This window comes from Pteronotus mesoamericanus, unplaced genomic scaffold (genome assembly GCF_021234165.1).
Source record: "Pteronotus mesoamericanus isolate MK-2021 breed Mesoamerican mustached bat unplaced genomic scaffold, CSHL_Meso_final scaffold_85, whole genome shotgun sequence".
Taxonomy (NCBI): domain Eukaryota; kingdom Metazoa; phylum Chordata; class Mammalia; order Chiroptera; family Mormoopidae; genus Pteronotus; species Pteronotus mesoamericanus.
This window is the reverse complement of record NW_026555329.1, coordinates 39,804,708-39,822,360: the sequence shown is the minus strand read 5'-3', so window position 1 is coordinate 39,822,360 and position 17,653 is coordinate 39,804,708. Positions and strand designations below refer to the sequence as shown.

At 37.9% G+C, this 17,653-nt stretch overlaps 1 protein-coding gene across 2 annotated transcripts in view; it reads right to left on the bottom strand.

Annotated features, from left to right (window-relative positions):
• Positions 1–10,412: 10,412 nt before the first annotated feature.
• Positions 10,413–17,653, bottom strand: part of LOC129063532 (B-cell receptor-associated protein 29) — a 51,109-nt gene continuing 43,868 nt past the window's right edge. For both annotated transcript variants that reach the window (XM_054564653.1, XM_054564654.1), the window contains exons 7-8: positions 17,028–17,128; positions 10,413–12,699 (exon numbers count right to left, since the gene is read on the bottom strand). In XM_054564653.1, coding sequence (XP_054420628.1) covers positions 12,664–12,699; positions 17,028–17,128 — 137 coding nt within the window. In that variant the 3' untranslated portion in view covers positions 10,413–12,663. The remainder of the gene's footprint in view (positions 12,700–17,027; positions 17,129–17,653) is intronic.

The following is a 17,653-nucleotide window of genomic DNA, read 5'->3' as shown; positions in this document are numbered from 1 at the left end:
ATTTTATGCACTATATGTGTATTTGTGATGTACACAAAAGCTCTTGTGTTTGTATAATATTTGTTCTTGTGATAAAAGTCACAGTAAAGGGACAGAAGGAGAAGAGACCAGAGGTTATCTATTGTAAACTCCAAGGGTGTGAAATACATAGATATAGTGGGAGCACACAGCATGTTGTAGATGGAGTTAAATATTGAGTAGGCCTAAAAGTCCATATGTTTTTTTTTCTGTAAAATAAAAGACACATTTTTCATCTTCACCAAGAATTTTATTGATTTGGATATTTTGAGTATGTCAGCTATCTCTCCTGTAGTATAACATTGGTTGTGCTCAATCAATGTTATATTCAATCACTGTCAACTTTAAGTAGTCCCCCGACCCTAGAGCATCATTCACCAAGAAATCGCCAGCATTAAACTTCACAAACCACTTTTGACACCTTCAGTTGCTCATAGTGCCTTCTCCATACACTGCACAAATCTCTTTTTTGCATGTCAGTTGTGTTTTGCCTTTCTTGAAATAATAGGGCATAATATGCTGAAAATGTTGCATACTTTCTTCCATCTTCAATATTAAAATGGCTACACAAAAGTTCATCATTTTGATAAGTTTTTTAAAAAATGCACACTGATATGACAGCTGTCACAATACACTCTAATAAAATTGTTTTGAATGAAGTAAAGACAACTAAGTGCTACTAGAGCTGTCTTATGGGAAAAATCAAACGAAATCTTTGGCCAAACCAATCTGAAAGTTGAAAGTGCAGAGAAAGTAGATAATACAATTTTGAATTATCATTCTAACATAAAAAGCAGGGAAGATGAGACCCCACACGTAGGAAAGGGGAGGAAATATGTTGATGGTTTTGTGCTGCATAGGACAAATATATTTTTGGCTTTTTATTCATGCCTAGACTATTAAAGAGAAAAAATGCATTAGGGATATCGTGTCACTCATTTAGTCAACTATTTAATGAGAAGCAATTCAGGAGAGGTTGGTGCTCTGTAGTGTCAGGGATACAACATCCTTTTATCTTGTTGCACTAGCTTGTGTGGCCTCGATCTCATGATCTAAGATGGCATTATCTGTGTTTCAAGCAGATGAATGAAGAAAAAATAAAGCAAGTACCATCATGTGACATTCCTTTCTATTTCTGTCTACAATGAGACTGGAAAATATTGTCTTTATGCTTGGCAGCTGGATATAAAAATATCAGGGTATCTATTACCACAGGTGAAAGATGGATATGAGGGGACAACTAGTGCCCTGTGCCACAAGCATCTATCGCAGGGTATTTTAACCTTGGCAATATTGATATTTAGGGTCAAATAATTCTTTTGGGGGACAGTCTGTGCATTGCAGAGTGAGTTTAGCAGCACCCCTGCCTTCTGCCCATCAAAATCATCCCATAGTAGTAACAACCAAAAACATCTCTAGACATTGCTTGATGTCCCTCAGGAACATCTTCCCCACTTCATGTTGAGAAACTATTCTACTGTTTGTGGGAACTGAACAGTGACTGGGCAGGAGACAAAACCAAACCTTAAATAAGGTAATTTCAGACAATGACAAGTGTTTTAGATAGATAGGATGCAGGATATACTGCAAAAGCCCTGAGAGGGGCAAAAAACTTGGCTTGTTCGAAGGAGAATCTGACTTGGCAGGTGTGGTTGGGAGGGGAAGTAGACTGAGATGAGGCTAGAGACTAAGTGGGAGCCTGATGAGGTTTGGAAAGTTTGATGTTAAGTGCAATGGGGAATAACTAGAAGACTTCAAGTAGGGGATGATGTGATTTATGACATCATTTATGTAAGAGAGTATACAGAAGACCAGCAGGAAGTTGTCATAGTAGTCCAGGTGAGAAATGATAATAGCTTGGTTTGACATTGGCAGTAGAAATGAAAGAAATAAAACTGAAGGAGAAAAAGAACTAAGGAGTGATGTTAAAGTATATCTATTTTCCAAACGTAAAATTCAGTCCAACCCATTACAGATTTGTTCTGTATGTTTCTTGCATTAGTTTCTTAGTGCTACTAACAAATTATCACAAACTTGGGACTTCTGGTCAAGATTTCAGTGTAGGTAAATGCAGTACTTGCCTCCTCCCACAACCACGTTGAAATTACAACTAAACTACAGAACAACCATCATTCATAACTACCTGAAATCTGGCTGAATGGAAGCCCTACATGTATGGCATTAAACAAGCAACCACACTGAGACTAGTAGGAAGGGAGGAGATGTAGAAAGTGCTGCTCTTGCACTCATATGTGGCAGATAAAAATTGGGAAGGATATCTTGGCTGGAGAGGTCCCCCATGAAGAGAAAGGGTCCCAGCCCCACACCAGACACCTAGCCCAGGGTTCCAGTGCCAGGAAGACAAGTCCATATAAGTTCTGGCTCTAAACACCAGCAGGGATTGAGGCTGAGGGTGACGGAGGGCTTCTGGACTCCCAGGCAGTTCCTCTTAAAGGGTCCATGCACAGACATACACAGACTCACTCCCTTTTAGCTCCAGTGCTGGGGCCGTAGCTTGAAAGGTACCAGGGGCATATAGGCAGGAACTGAATCACCAGCATCAGGGTGAGAGCTGGAAAAGCAGCTTTCCCCCAGACAGAAATGCCACCAGAGGCCATTGTTGCTTTGATGAGCCCTCCCACAAAGCATTATATCTGATTCTCCATCAATCAGGCTCACACTGTTTGCCCTGTTCTGGTGATTCTCTGAGACCCCACCTCACCTGACATGCAGGCTCACCCAAGCTGTTTCCAATGGCTTTCTTACATGAATGGCCTGTCTTTGCCCACATTTCAGACTTTCCTAAAATCTCTCAAACAAGCAGCACCTGGCCTCAGCGTAACCATACTTCTCACTAAGTGGCCCCAGACCCAGCACTAGTGGCAGCCAGCCTTGGTTCCCAACTCAGCCTTACTGTGGCACCTCCAAGCCCAGCACAGTAGCAGCCATCTGAAGATCAGTTTGTAGCTCATGCTGGGTAGCTCTGGGTGGTGGCTGACCTTGGTCTGTACCTCTTGGAAGGCCCCAGAACCAGCATATCAGGTAGACAGCTTCAGACCATGTGGTAGCACCACCCAACCTCCTCCACAAGGAACACACTCAAGAGGGGGACTCAGTGGGCACCAGAGCCCCACAGAAGTAAGTCCTGCTCTGTGGGGTGGGTCCTAGCACAGCTGATCCTCCACGGTGGCTTGTGGTCACAGTCAGTCCTTGCAGCTGATCAGCCTGGTGGTAAATCCCTTCCACTGATATGCCAACAGCAATTAAAGCCTAACTAGAACAGGAGGGTATACAGAGCACACAGGGAATGGGGGGTGCACCTGGAATGCTCAGCTTGGATGACTGGGGAGGCTATGTCACTGCACTCCACAGAACACCTACTACATTAGGCCAATCTACCAAGCCCAGGAGACATAACGGCCCTACTTAATACATGGAAACAAACACAGGGAAGTTGGCAAAATGAGGAGACAAATAAACATGGACTAAATGAAAAAACAGATCAAAACTCAAAAAAAAAAAACCAAAAACAAACAAACCCAAAAAACTAAACAGAGTGGAAACACGTCATTTACTAGAAGCAGAGTTCAAAAGACTGGTTAAAAGGACACTCAATGGACTAGCGAGAACTTCAACAGCATAGAAAAAGACAGAGATACCATAAAAAATAACCAGCCAGAAATGAAGGATACACTAATTGAAATGGAGAATAATTTACAGGAAATCAACAGTAGAATAGATAAAGCTGAGAATCATATCAGCAATTTGGAATATAAGGAAGCAAAAAACGCCCAATCAGAACAACAAGAAAAAAGAATCCTAAAAAATGAGAATCATGTAAGGAGCCTCCAGGACAACTTCAAGCATACCAACGTTCACATAATAGGGGTGCCCGAAGGAAAAAAGAGAAAGCAAGAAATTGAAAATCTACTTGAAAAAATAATGACAGAAAACTTCCCTAACCTGGTGAAAGAAATAGACATACAAGTCCAGGAAGCAGAGGGTCCCAAACAAGATGAACCCAAAGAGGCACACATCAAGATACATCAAAATTAAAATGCCAAAGGTTAAAGACAAAGAGAGAAAGCACCGAGACAAAAGCAGTTACTTACCTACTGGGGAGCATCTATAAGGCTGTCAGGTGCTTTCTCAACAGAAACTTTGCAGGCCAGAGGGGATTTGGCAAGAAATATCCAAAGTGATGGAAAGCAAGGACCTACAACCAAGATTATTCTACCCGGCAAAGCTATCATTTAGAATCAAAGGACAGATAAAGAGTTCCCCAGAAAACAAAAAGCTAAAGGAGTTCACCACCACAAAACCAGAATTGTATGAAATGTTTAATGGTTTTCTTTAGGAAGAAGGAAAATAAAGATCAAAAATGTGATCGACGAAATGGCAATAAATACACATCTATCAACAAATGAATTTAAAAAACAAAATGAACAAGCAGAACAGAAACAGACTCACAGATACAGAGAACATTTTGACGGTTGCCAGATGGGAGGGGTTTGGGGGAGAGGGGTGAAAAAGGTGAAGGGATTAAGAAGTACAAATTGGTAATAACAGAATAGTCATGGGATGTAAAGTACAGCATAGGAGATATAGTCATAACATTCCAGTAACTATGTATAGTGTCGGATGGGTGCAAGAGTTATCAGGATGATCACATAGAAAGTCATGTAATGTCTGATCACTGGGGTATATACCTGAAACTAATAATGTATGTCAACCATAACTGAAAAATAAAACTAATTTTTAAAAAAGTGAACAAAGGGCCCTGGTTATTATGGCTCAGTGGACTGAGTGCCAACCTGTGAACCAAAGGGTTGCCAGTTCAATGTCCAGTCAGGGCACATGCCCGGATTGTGGGTCAGGTCCCCAGTAGGGGGCACATAAGAGGCAACCACACATTGATGTCTCTCTCGCTCTCTTTCTCCTTCCCTTCCCCTCTTCCTAAAAATAAAAAAATGTTTAAAAATGAACAAAGAAACTTGGTGTCTTAAAACAACAAAAGTATTGTCTCATGGTTCTGGAATCCAGAAGTCCAGTTAGTTTCATTGGTGTCTACAGGGTCATACTCCCTCAGCAGGCTCTAGTGAAGAACCATTTCCTTGCCTTTTCTAGCTCTTGCACTACAGCACTCCAGTCTCTGCCTCCATGGTCACGATGCCGTCTCCTTTTCTGAATGATAGTTTCTTCCTTTGCCTCTCCTAAGGATTCTTGTGGTTGCATTTTGGGCCCATCCAGATTATCCAGGATAATCTCTCCATTTCAGTATCATTAATTTAGTCATGTCATTTCTGATATAAGGTAATATTCACTTTATTATTACTTTTTAATTTTCACCTGAGGACATGTTTATTAATTAATTTCAAAGAGAGATGAAGGGAGTGAGAGAGACATAAATGTGAGAATATCGATCAGTCGAATGTCACTCTTTTGACACAGAAGAGATGTATTCCCAGTATTAGGACATGGATATCTTTTTTTGGCGGGGGGGTGGGGTGTTACTCAGTTCTGTTGTGTTTATATCACTTTTGGCTATAGAAGGAAGGAATAATAAAGTCTTTGTTTCTTTAGAGATCAAGGTGGAAAGCAACACTGTGAAGATAATAATGCCATCTAGTAAACTGATTAGAGAAAGATACGTTAAAATGAGAAAACTGAAACTTTGTAATTGGGTTTTCAAAAATTCTCAGAAAGGTACCCTGAAGAACAAAAGAATTCAGAAGGGCTTAATGGGCTTTAGACTGTATAGTGAGCACTCAAACAGAAGGTATATTACGTCAGTAGGGCTGAGTATGGGCTGTTCAGCTTTGGTGGAACATGGATGGGAGGAATAGTGAGAAGGCAGTGGACAATGGAATAAAAATGCAGGACCAGGCTAAACTACAGAGATAGAGCAAAACAGCAGGAGCAGGTGCATCCAAATGGCTGTGGTTGGGAGGCCCAAGGAGCAGGCAGGGATGTCACTGCAGGCAAGCAGAAACCAGCACCAGAACAACAAGCATGGATGTTTGCTTAGAGATCCTTGCAGGCTGGTGTCTTCTGGACAGTATCATAGGAAACAGATAAGCTCCAGGCTCTAGATTGGGGTTCAGGGTACTCTAGTTACCAGCACTGGAGCCCAAGAGATAGCCAGATAAGCAACAAGGGTGGCTCCTACCAGATTCTAGAGTACTTGGCTGGAACTTCTTAAGTGCTACTTCCTGGAGTCTAGAAGCTCAAGGTAGATTTGTAAGTAGGGAGAGAGAGTCTGATGAAACTCTGTGTAACTATGACAGAAAAGGACAAGAATGGCACTTCTGTGTTTGAAACCATAGTACAGCCTATCTTCTAAGACATGAGGAAGTAATTACTGAAAATAGAAAGGAACATAATACAAATTGTAACTAAATCCATTTTCCTGGAATACACTTTTTTCTTTTTTTTTTCTTTTTCTTTTTCTTTCTTTCTTTCTTTCTTTCTTTTTTTTTTTTTTTTTTTTTTTGCTGAACACCATCATTGGCAAGGAGAATAATAACTAACAGGCATAGTTTGAGGGCCATTTTGGTATTGTGGCATAGTACACAGATTCTGAAGCCTAAGCCCCTGTTCCAAACCCTGGATAAATCATGGCAATATTTGGTTTAGCAAATTATAGCTAACTTGTGTTTATGAAGACTAGAGTAATATCTGGGGAACCAGGACATCTGAATTCCCAAATCTAACTATTCATGTTACCTTGGGAAAATTGCTCAGACTTTTGAGGTCTCAAGTTGCTCATCTGTAAAATTGAGGTTTGAGGTCTAAGATTACTTAAATATACACTTTAAAGTGATCTCATGAAATATTTGAAACCCTTGTGCTCTTCAAAGAGCACACAGGCTTTCTCCTTGCTCTACAACAGTCTGAACAACTTTGAGAATCACAATATTGTCTTAGTTTATATAGTAATCCTGATTAAATGTTATTACCCCCACTTTTGGAGATGAAGAAATGGAAGTCTAGCAGGTTTAAATAATTTGTACAAAATCACGTGGGTAAATTTTTGTGAGGCTGGGATTAGATTTTAGTTCTGCCAATTCTAAATCTGTGTGTTTTCTATTTTTCTGTGTTGTCATCAGACTGATTTCTGTAGCAGGCCAGAATCACAAACACTACCTATATATTTACCCACAGAGCTTTAACTTTGATATCCTGAATTGATACTTTGAGCAGTCATTTGTTCTGTACTATTTCAGCACTCCCTCCCTTTTCTAGGTGTCTATGGTACTGTCAGCCCATGTGGTCTAACTCCCATTTCTTACCCCTGTTAAATGTCTTCTTCATCTCTTGTTTTCTAGCAGTAACTCTTGACTTTTATCTGAAATAAAAGTCTTATTTTATATGTACTTGCTCAGTTCATTCACTTTACAATGAAAAAATTAAATATGTGTGAACTTGATGCTAAAAGGATAATAAATAACAAAGGATGAAACAAATATCAGGAGAGTAAAAATTCTAGTAAATATTTTCCATTTAAAAAAAATTGGCTAAGAGCAAGAAAGGAAGAGAGAACCATCTATTTTTTTTATTCCACTTACCTATGCTTTCATTGGTTGATTCTTGTTTTTTAATCTTCACTAGAGGATATGTTTATTGATTTCGGGGAGAGAGGAAGGGCAGTGAGAAAAAGGGAGAAAGAAAGAGACAGACAGACAGACATTGACGTGAGAGAGAACCATCAACTGGTTGCTTCCTGATGCACTCTGATCGGGTTCAGCGAACCTGCAACCTAGGTATGCGCCATGACTGGGGTGTGTCAGGGTTCCTGCTGATGTACACTGACTGGGGGTTGAAACCGCAGCCTAGATATGTGCCCTGACCAAGAAGCAAGCCCACAACCTTTTGGTGTGTGGGACAACACTCTAACCAACTAATCCACCTAATACAACATGGCCATCAGGCTAGGCCTGATACTTTTTTTCAACTTTATTTTTATTGTTTCCACTATTATATAGAAGTCCCCGTTCCCCCCACCTTTGCCCATCAGTCCATCCCTTGTTCTCTCTGGATATCACCACACTGTTGTCCATGTCTATGTGTCATACATATATGTTCTTTGGCTAATCCCTTCACATTCTTTTTTCTAGTCCACTGTCCTCCCTCCCTAAGAGGTGTCATCCTGTTCCATGTATCCATGCCTCTGTTTCTGTTTTGTTCTTCAGTTTATTTTGTTCATTAGATTCCGCTTACAGGGATCATACAGTATGTGTCTTTCTTTGACCAGCTTATTTCACTTAGCATAATAGTCTCTGGTTCATTGATGCTGTTGCAAAAGGTAAGATTTCCTTCTTTTTTATGGCTGCATAGTATTTCATTGTGTAAATGTACAACAGCTTTTTTATCCAACCATCTACTGATTGGTACTTAGACTGTTTCCAGATATTGGCTATTATAAACAATGCTGCAATGAATGTAGGAGTGCATATGTTCTTTTTTCTTAAACTTTTTCAATTACGATTGACATAATTTTATGTTAGTTTCAGGTATATACCCCAGTGATCAGACATTACATGACTTTCTATGTGATCATCCTGATAACTCTTGCACCCATCCGACACTATACATAGTTACTGGAATGTTATGACTATATCTCCTATGCTGTACTTTACATCCCATGACTATTCTGTTATTACCAATTTGTACTTCTTAATCCCTTCACCTTTTTCACCCCTCTCCCCCAAACCCCTCCCATCTGGCAACCGTCAAAATGTTCTCTGTATCTGTGAGTCTGTTTCTGTTCTGCTTGTTCATTTTGTTTTTTAAATTCATTTGTTGATAGATGTGTATTTATTGCCATTTTGTCGATCACATTTTTGATCTTTATTTTCCTTCTTCCTAAAGAAAACCATTAAACATTTCATACAATTCTGGTTTTGTGGTGGTGAACTCCTTTAGCTTTTTGTTTTCTGGGGAACTCTTTATCTGTCCTTTGATTCTAAATGATAGCTTTGCCGGGTAGAATAATCTTGGTTGTAGGTCCTTGCTTTCCATCACTTTGGATATTTCTTGCCAAATCCCCTCTGGCCTGCAAAGTTTCTGTTGAGAAAGCACCTGACAGCCTTATAGATGCTCCCCAGTAGGTAAGTAACTGCTTTTGTCTCGGTGCTTTCTCTCTTTGTCTTTAACCTTTGGCATTTTAATTTTGATGTATCTTGATGTGTGCCTCTTTGGGTTCATCTTGTTTGGGACCCTCTGCTTCCTGGACTTGTATGTCTATTTCTTTCACCAGGTTAGGGAAGTTTTCTGTCATTATTTTTTCAAGTAGATTTTCAATTTCTTGCTTTCTCTTTTTTCCTTCGGGCACCCCTATTATGTGAATGTTGGTATGCTTGAAGTTGTCCTGGAGGCTCCTTACATGATTCTCATTTTTTAGGATTCTTTTTTCTTGTTGTTCTGATTGGGCGTTTTTTGCTTCCTTATATTCCAAATTGCTGATATGATTCTCAGCTTTATTCTACTGTTGTTTTTCTGTATATTATTCTCCTTTCGGTTAGTGTAGTCCTTCATTTCTGGCTGGTTTAATTTTTTAGTATTTGCTGTCTTGTTTCGTACGCTGTTGAAGTTCTGAGTCCATTACTGTCCTCTTAAGTCTTTTGAGCTCTTCTAGTAAATTAGTGTTTTGGGTTTGTTTGTTTTGTTTTTTTTTTGAGTTTTGAGGTCTGTTTTGTCAAAAGTCCAGTTCTATTTGAAACTTTTCTGGAAACTTCCATGCTGTTTTTTCACAGTGGCTGAAGCATCCGTACATTCCCTCCTGGGTGATTGGCCTTGTGTATGTTCTGATTTATAGATGGTAGCCATTCTGACAGGTGTGAGGTGGTATTTCATTGTGGTTTAAACTTGCATTTCTCTGATCTTAGTGATGTTGAGCATTTTTTCATAAGTCTATTGGCTATCTGTATGTCCCGTTAGGAAAAGTGCCTATTCAGGTCATTTCCCCAATTTTTAATTGGATTGTTTGTCTTCCTGGTGTTGAGCTGTATAAGTTTTTTACATATTTTAGAAATCAACCTTTTATCAGATGTATCACTGGCAAATATGTTTTCCCATAGTGGGTTCTCTTTTCATTTTGTTGATCATTTATTTTGTTGTGCAAATGCTTTTTAGTTTGATGTAGTCCCATTTGTTTATTTTTTCACTTATTTTCCTCACTGAAGGAGACATGCCAGCAAAAATATTGCTATGAGAAATGTCTGAGACTTTACTGCCTATGTTTTGTTCTAGGATTTTTATGATTTGGTGTCTTACATTTATGTCTTTTATCTGTTTTGAGCTTATTCTTGTGTATGGTTAAGTTGGTGGCCCACTACAAAATGTTAGCAAACTGAATCAAGGAATACACTAAAAATAAACTATGATCAAGTGGGATTTATTCTGGGAATGCAAGGTTGGTACAATATTTGGAAGTCAATAAATGTGATACATCACATACACAAAATGAAGATAAAAATCACATGATTTTATCAACTGGTGCAGAAAAAGCATTTGATAAAATTCAGCACTGATTTATGATAAAAACTCTCAGCGAAGTGGGAATAGATGGATCATACTTCAACACAATAATGCACATATATATAAACCTAGAGCCAACATTATACTCAACAGGCAAGAACTAAACACATTTCCCTTAATATCAGGATTTTCCTTAAGACAGGATGTCTGCTTTCACCACTGTTATTCAACATAGTCCTGGAAGTCCTAGCCACAGTGATCAGACAGAAAAAGAATTAAAATGCATCCAAATTAGATAGAAAGAAGTAAATATGTCAATATTTGCAGATGACATGATGCTGTACATAGAAAACCCTAAGGACTCCACACACACACACACACACACACACGATCTAATACATGAATTTGGCAAAGTAGCAGGATACAAAATTAATATTCAGAAATCAGTTGCACTTTTTATATACCAATAATGAACTATTAGAAAATGAAACTAATAAAACAACCCCATTTACTATTGCAACAAAAAAAATAATAAAGTACCGAGGAATACATATAACCAGAGGTAAAAGACCTGTACTCAGAAAACTACAGGACACTGAAGAAAGAAATTGATGAAGATACAAGTAAGTGGAAGCATATCCTGTGTTCATGAATTGGAAGAATTAGAATCATTAAAATGTCCATGCCTCCCAAAACAATCTATAGATTCAACATAATTCCTATTAAAATATCAATGATGTATTTCATAGATCTAGAATAAATATTCCAAAAATGTAGATGGAACCAAAAAAGACCACAAAGAGCCTCAGCAATCTTTAGAAAGAACAAATTTGGAGATATCAAAATACCTGTTATCAAACTATACTGCAAGGCTATTGTAATGAAAACAGCTTGGTACTGGAATAAAGATCAATGGAACAGAACAGAGAGCCAAAAAATAAAACCACACCTTTATGGTCAATATTTGACAAAGGAGGCAAGTGTATGCAATGGAGTAAAGAGAGTCTCTTCAGTAAATGGTGTTGGGAACATTGGTTGATTCTTTTATGTGCCCTGACTGGGGATTGAACTCACACCACCTTGGTGTATTGGGACACTGTGTGACCCAGCCAGGGTTCCATTTTCTTTTATATTTAGGTTGTTTTTATGAGACAAGGAAGATAATTTCCATGTCTAAATACCAGAACCTAAATCATATTAATGTTGTAATCATTATCATCTTCTAAAGGAAACTCTAAACGAATATTTGAATGAAAAAAACAGTATTTATTATTTAGCTTTCAGAGTACAGAAACATCTCAGAAAAAATGTGACACCAGTGTATGTATATGTGAGGTAATATCTGTATAATTAGTAACTCTCACAGCAATGGGAAATACTTTTTTGTTTTTTTGGATCTGTTGTACATTAACTTTCTGAGTCAAGAATTCCTCATTGTTGTAAAATAATTTCATTTCAGTGCTCTAACAGTTATGCAAATAGATGTAAACTCCATTCCTAGATGATTTTAAAAACTAATTATGTTATCAACATGAATGTCAACAAAAACAGTCCAACAGGTGCAGAAGCACAGTAACAAAAAATATAAATGTAGTTGTCTTATGGGAGTAAACCACAGTATCATCAGGCTTAAAAAAACCTAAGGTTTTTATTTTTTGCTCTTTCTGACTCCCCTATTAATATAGTGGCAAATTTTGATCATTTACCCTTACTTAATATCCCTATGAACAAATTTGCTGGTAGTCGATGATATCTTCAAACACATAATCATTATCATCATCTGATTAACTAGATTATTTTTAGTGGAACCTCATCAAAGCTTTTAATTAAGTGCTATTAATGGTTTCACATAACTTAAAAATCTAATTTTGGAAGTAACTGGCTAATGAATTTTCCCTTCTATTGGTAAATAGCCATCATCCACCAGTGTTACTATGAATATCTAAATAATGTGTTCAACAGGCTTATATTTTACATAAGAGCCAGGATACATACTGTACAATATATATAAAACATCAAGTATTATGATAATGCCATTATGTATGACATTTAAAAAATATTGGCCGGTCACAGTATATTTTTCTGGACTGAATTTTAAATTTTCTAGAGGCTAACATGATAACAAAGTATTATCTTGACATGATGTGTCAAAACCTTTCATACAGTTCACTGGCCTTTCTTATTGTCTTTCCATAGACGATCCTGCAAGAAAAAAAAATGGACTTAAGTAGTTACAGCAAAGAGTGAGAAACATTCATAGATATGTCAAGGACTTTAAATTTTCTTTTCTTTTCTGTGTATAGTTATTAATTGTAAGAGTAATCAAAAGTGAAATATGTACTGTGAAGGTCTCAAACTTTAAAAACCACAAAACTGATAGGTTATTTGAAAAAATGTGTACAGGGGGAAATAACACTCTTGATAAGTTATCTCCCCCTTCTTCCCCACTGTCTTAATCTATTTTGCTTTAGATTCACATTTACAGCAGGAAACCAAAATTTCTAAAATTCTTCTCTTGCAAATCCAATTAAAATTTTTTGGCAGAGAAAATATGAAGGAAGCAAAAACCCAGATGGGCTAGCCTTTTTACTGTTGTTCTTCAGATATTTGACAATAGAACTACCTTCTCAAATTATACTCTTTACTGATTGTGTTACGAGTCAGCTATAATACATCATTTAAAGCTGTAGGAAAATGGGATAGAAATTAATCTTAAAAGATCATTTCCACTAAGAAGGCAAAAGTCTACCACTGGGGGAAAAAAAATCTCATAAAATAGAGTTGTAGTATTATTGCATGTACATGGGAAGGTTATCAAGATCTTGTTCAGACTGAGCATTGATGCTTTCAGAACAACTTTAATAACATTAACTTTAAGCAACCAAATCAGAAGACAGGGTTAGAGGAGGCATTTTAAATGATAATGTATCACTTCACATGTTTTTATATATCCTACCACTTTAGATAAAAATCATAGCTTTAATGGAGCTGTTAATCTGGACAAATCCCTTTAGTGAAGGGTGATTTTCCAAAATGAAATTTAAAAACTGGCAGGTGCTTATGCGTTTGTGCTGCCAAAAACCCTTAGTTCTGTTTTTTTTTTCTTTTCTAGAAGCGAGCCAGGGCAAACAAGGGAAGGCAAAGACTGCATTTTTTGAAGGAACTGTTTTCTAATATTTATTTAGTGCCTATCACAGATAGGGGACCAGATGGGGAAATCCAAATGGGTTTAAAAGCTACAAAGTGGTATTTGTTTACAGTAAAGACATCAGCTTTCCCCTCTACCACCTTTGTTTCCTTAATATTTTATAGTCCCTGATTTTATTTAAAGTAAATCAACTATGTAAAATTGAGAAAGCTGTTTTCCAAGGAACTTTAGGATATAACTCAATTGTTAAGGTTAGTTTGACAAGAGAAATAAAATTTATAATTGCCAATGTGATATAGCTTTTTACTGTAGATGGTTTACAGAAATCTTTTGATTCTCAAGCCAGATTCACAAGGTGGATATCAAATCGTAACAGTCCCTTTAAAGACAATGATTCTCAGTTAATGACACCTAAATCTCAGAATTTTATACATGTTCTCATAACGGACAATGTGTGTGGGAAGGAAAGCAGATGAATGGGAAAAAAATGTGTCCAATCAAGACATGATTATTAGTATTTTATGGCTATATAGAGCTTTTCTAGTTTAAAAATACTTAAAGTGCTTTCTTACACAGGATCTGGTTTAACGCTCATAAAGTATTATAATGCTCATTTAAGTAATGAAGAGGCCAAGGAAAATGGATGTCAAATGATTTACCTGAAGTTTATAGAAGTGGTAAACTATGGAGCTGAGAGGTTTTTTTCTTCAGTTATTTATTACAAGGATTGGTTTTATAGGTGAGGGGAGAGCAATGGGTAGTAAGGCTCCTAAGGGATTAACAACAGCAGAAAACCACCACCACTCTTCAGGCTGACGGGATGAGGGACAGGGTAGCGTTACGGTCCCAGGAGTCAGGGCCACCAGGTGGAAGCTGACCAGTGGGAACTGCAACCAAGGAAAGAGATAGAGCCTGGAAAATACATCTATTTCCCTGGGATACGGAGCAGAGGAGCAGTGGGAAGAGAACGAATCTCACAGCACAGTCCAGTGACCAGCAAAGGCCAAAGGCCACAGTGGTTAATGATGGAGGTTCTAGAGAAAAATTTCCTGACTTTGAATGCTAACACTTTCTAGTTCAATGACTTTGGGTACATTATATAACATCTCTGGTTCTCATTTTTCTCATCTATAAAACAGGGTATTAAAATACCTTAACGTAATGGGCTGTGATGGAGAGTAAACAGGAGAAGCCATTAGGTAAGTGCTTGGTCCAGACCACACCCTCACTAAATGTCATCCATTAAATATTTCAAAAAACCTGGATATAAGCAGAAACTAGATCAAGACCAAAAGGCACTAATGACCAAGAACCAACTTTCGGCATAGCACTTAGGGTAGCTGGGATGGGGTCATTTTTCAAAGAAACAGGTATAGCAGAGCAGCTACTTTCTTGGGATAAATTACTCATTAAAGCTCTTTAACATCTTTTATCAGGAATGCATAAGCTCCAAGCTGAAGCCTTTTTTGGGGGAAAGAAAATGGGTTGAGAAAATCTCATTGCCACATACATTCATCAGAGATTAAGGGAATCATTAACTGTAACCACAAAGGGAACATTCAGCAATGGCCTCTGGCCATAAGAGAATGAGGGATTATTTCTGCTTCTCTTAAACATTTTTGACACTCTGGCAAATTCCTCTGGTGTGGGTCCTCACCCATGCTGGTGTGAGGTCATCCTGACCTCACAAATGGGAGGAGAAAAAAGTCCTATTTCTAGGCAAGAGGCTTCTGAAGTGTTCCTTCACTTTCTTTTTTAAAAATATTTTTTTATTTATTTTTAGAGAGAGGGGAAGGGAGGAAGAAAGAGGGAGAGAAACATTGATCAGCTGCGCAGTCCAGTGTTCAACCCACTGAGCTACGCCAGCCAGGGCTGTTCCTTTACTTTTCATTGTGGGTCTTGAAGGATGCCACAGTGTAGTCAGCACTATCAAGACTACTGTTTTAGAGATGGGGAAAGGGTGATGGTATTGCTGAAACTCTAACTGCCCATGCCAGGCAATGTGAACTAAGCTCTTGGTGTCCTGGGTTTTAAACAACAGGATATCCACCTTGCTCTGCATTGCCCTATCGTCAAAGTACGTTAGTTAAATCAAGCACACAACTCAACTTGGACTACCAGATTACAAATATGCTTGGGATTGCTTCTTGGCTGGCTCTAAAAGAAGGCCAAAGTGGCTAGTTGAGAATGTCATTCTTTCAGCAAAACTTCTACAGAGGAATTAATACTGATGATAATTATAATTATGATAATAGTTATTTCTTGAGCATTTACTTAGCACAATGCTCAGCAGCCTGCACATTCTATTTAATAGTCCCAACATCCTAGTCAGCCAGGAGCTATTACTGTTCTGATTTTACAAAAGAAGAAAAATGAGTCCCAGAGGGGTTACACAGCATGCTTGGGATCACAAAGCTGGTGGTTATTTCAGGTCTGCCTGACTCCAAGGCCTAAGGGTATGGTGCCTCCTTGTCTGGTGCCAGGCACAGTGCTAGACCTTGGAGATATAAGGACAATTACAATGCAGGGAAATGAGTCCTGGAACCAGGGCTTCTAGTGTAGTAAAGTAACTGTAGAACTGTAATTGCTAAAAAGCCTTAACTGAAAGCCACAAGGCTGCCAAATTCTAAGGGTCAGCCCAATCTAAAAGCAAAAGAGCACAGACCCTCCATCTTGGGAGGAAGCAGGATGGCCAGGTCTGCCTGTGGAATGGTCTCTCCCCTGAATTCTCCCCACACAGGCTCAGAATATGGCTGGGAAATCAATTCAGGTTAGGAGCTGCAAGCCCAAGAGGAAAGGAAAAGACAAACCCAACATGGATAAATGTCAGGAACTTACTCTGATAGACTGGAGGGGAAGATAAAGAAATATCCTCGGCCCCAACCTTGTGACTTTAACAACAAAAAGTTTTTTTCCATCTCTATCTTTCACATCAGTATTGCAGGTAAATCAAAGCCAATAGGCTTTGTCCTAAGCTGTTTAAAAGAGCAAGAGAGAAGGAGCAGTGTGATGAGGACTTCAGTGTTTGGTCTCACTTTTATATGAATATGACAAATATTCCAAAGAGCAAAACTAAAATTTCCAGAATCAGTGTATTTTTCAACGCTGCCATTTTTGTGGCTCAATTCTTTTGCTTAAAACTTCACCAAAAACTAGAATGTTATAAGTTAGCATGTAAGTTGTTCTCTATGTTATGACTATCTTGTATTTCCATGCAATGTCCTAATCTTTACCCTCTAGGTAAATTCTGGCTTCCTTAATCACTTAACAAAGCCAGGATGAAGTACAACCTCTTGATTTTGGAAGAGTAAATAACCCAAATAGCTGACTTGAGTAATTATAATTTCAAAAACTTTAGGTCCATAATGTGGATGTCACCCACCTGAAGTTTGGAGTGTTCTTTCAGGAGTTGGTCATATTCTTTTGAAAGATTCTCTGATTGTATCTTCATTGTCAGCAGGTCATTTTGTGCCTTAGAAAGGGCTAGAAAACATTGAATAAAATTAAAAAACTTTTATTTTGAAATAATTAAAAATTTACAGAAAATTTGCAAGACAAATAAAGGACTCCTTTGTATCCTTTACACAAATTCATCAACTGTTAATGATGTAGCACATTTGTTATTGTATTCTCTCCACATGCACACAATTACTTTCTTGAACCATTTGAGAATAAGTTATAGACATCATGCCTCTTTACTCCTTAATACTTCACTGGTGTATTTCCTAAGAACAAAGGCAATCTCTAGCGTAACCATAGTATAGTTACCAAATTTAGAAAATTTAACATTAATACTTTTCCTAACCTCTATCCATATTCCAATCTTGGCACTTGTCTCAATTATGCTCTTTTTATTATTTTTTTCACTTCTAGTCCAGGATCCAGCTCTATATCAAAGATTTGCATTAAGTTGTCATATCTCTATTTTCCTTTAATCTGGAATAGTTCTTTAGTCTTGCCTTGCCCTCCTTGCCCCCATCTTTTGTGACACTGAAATTTTTAAAAACA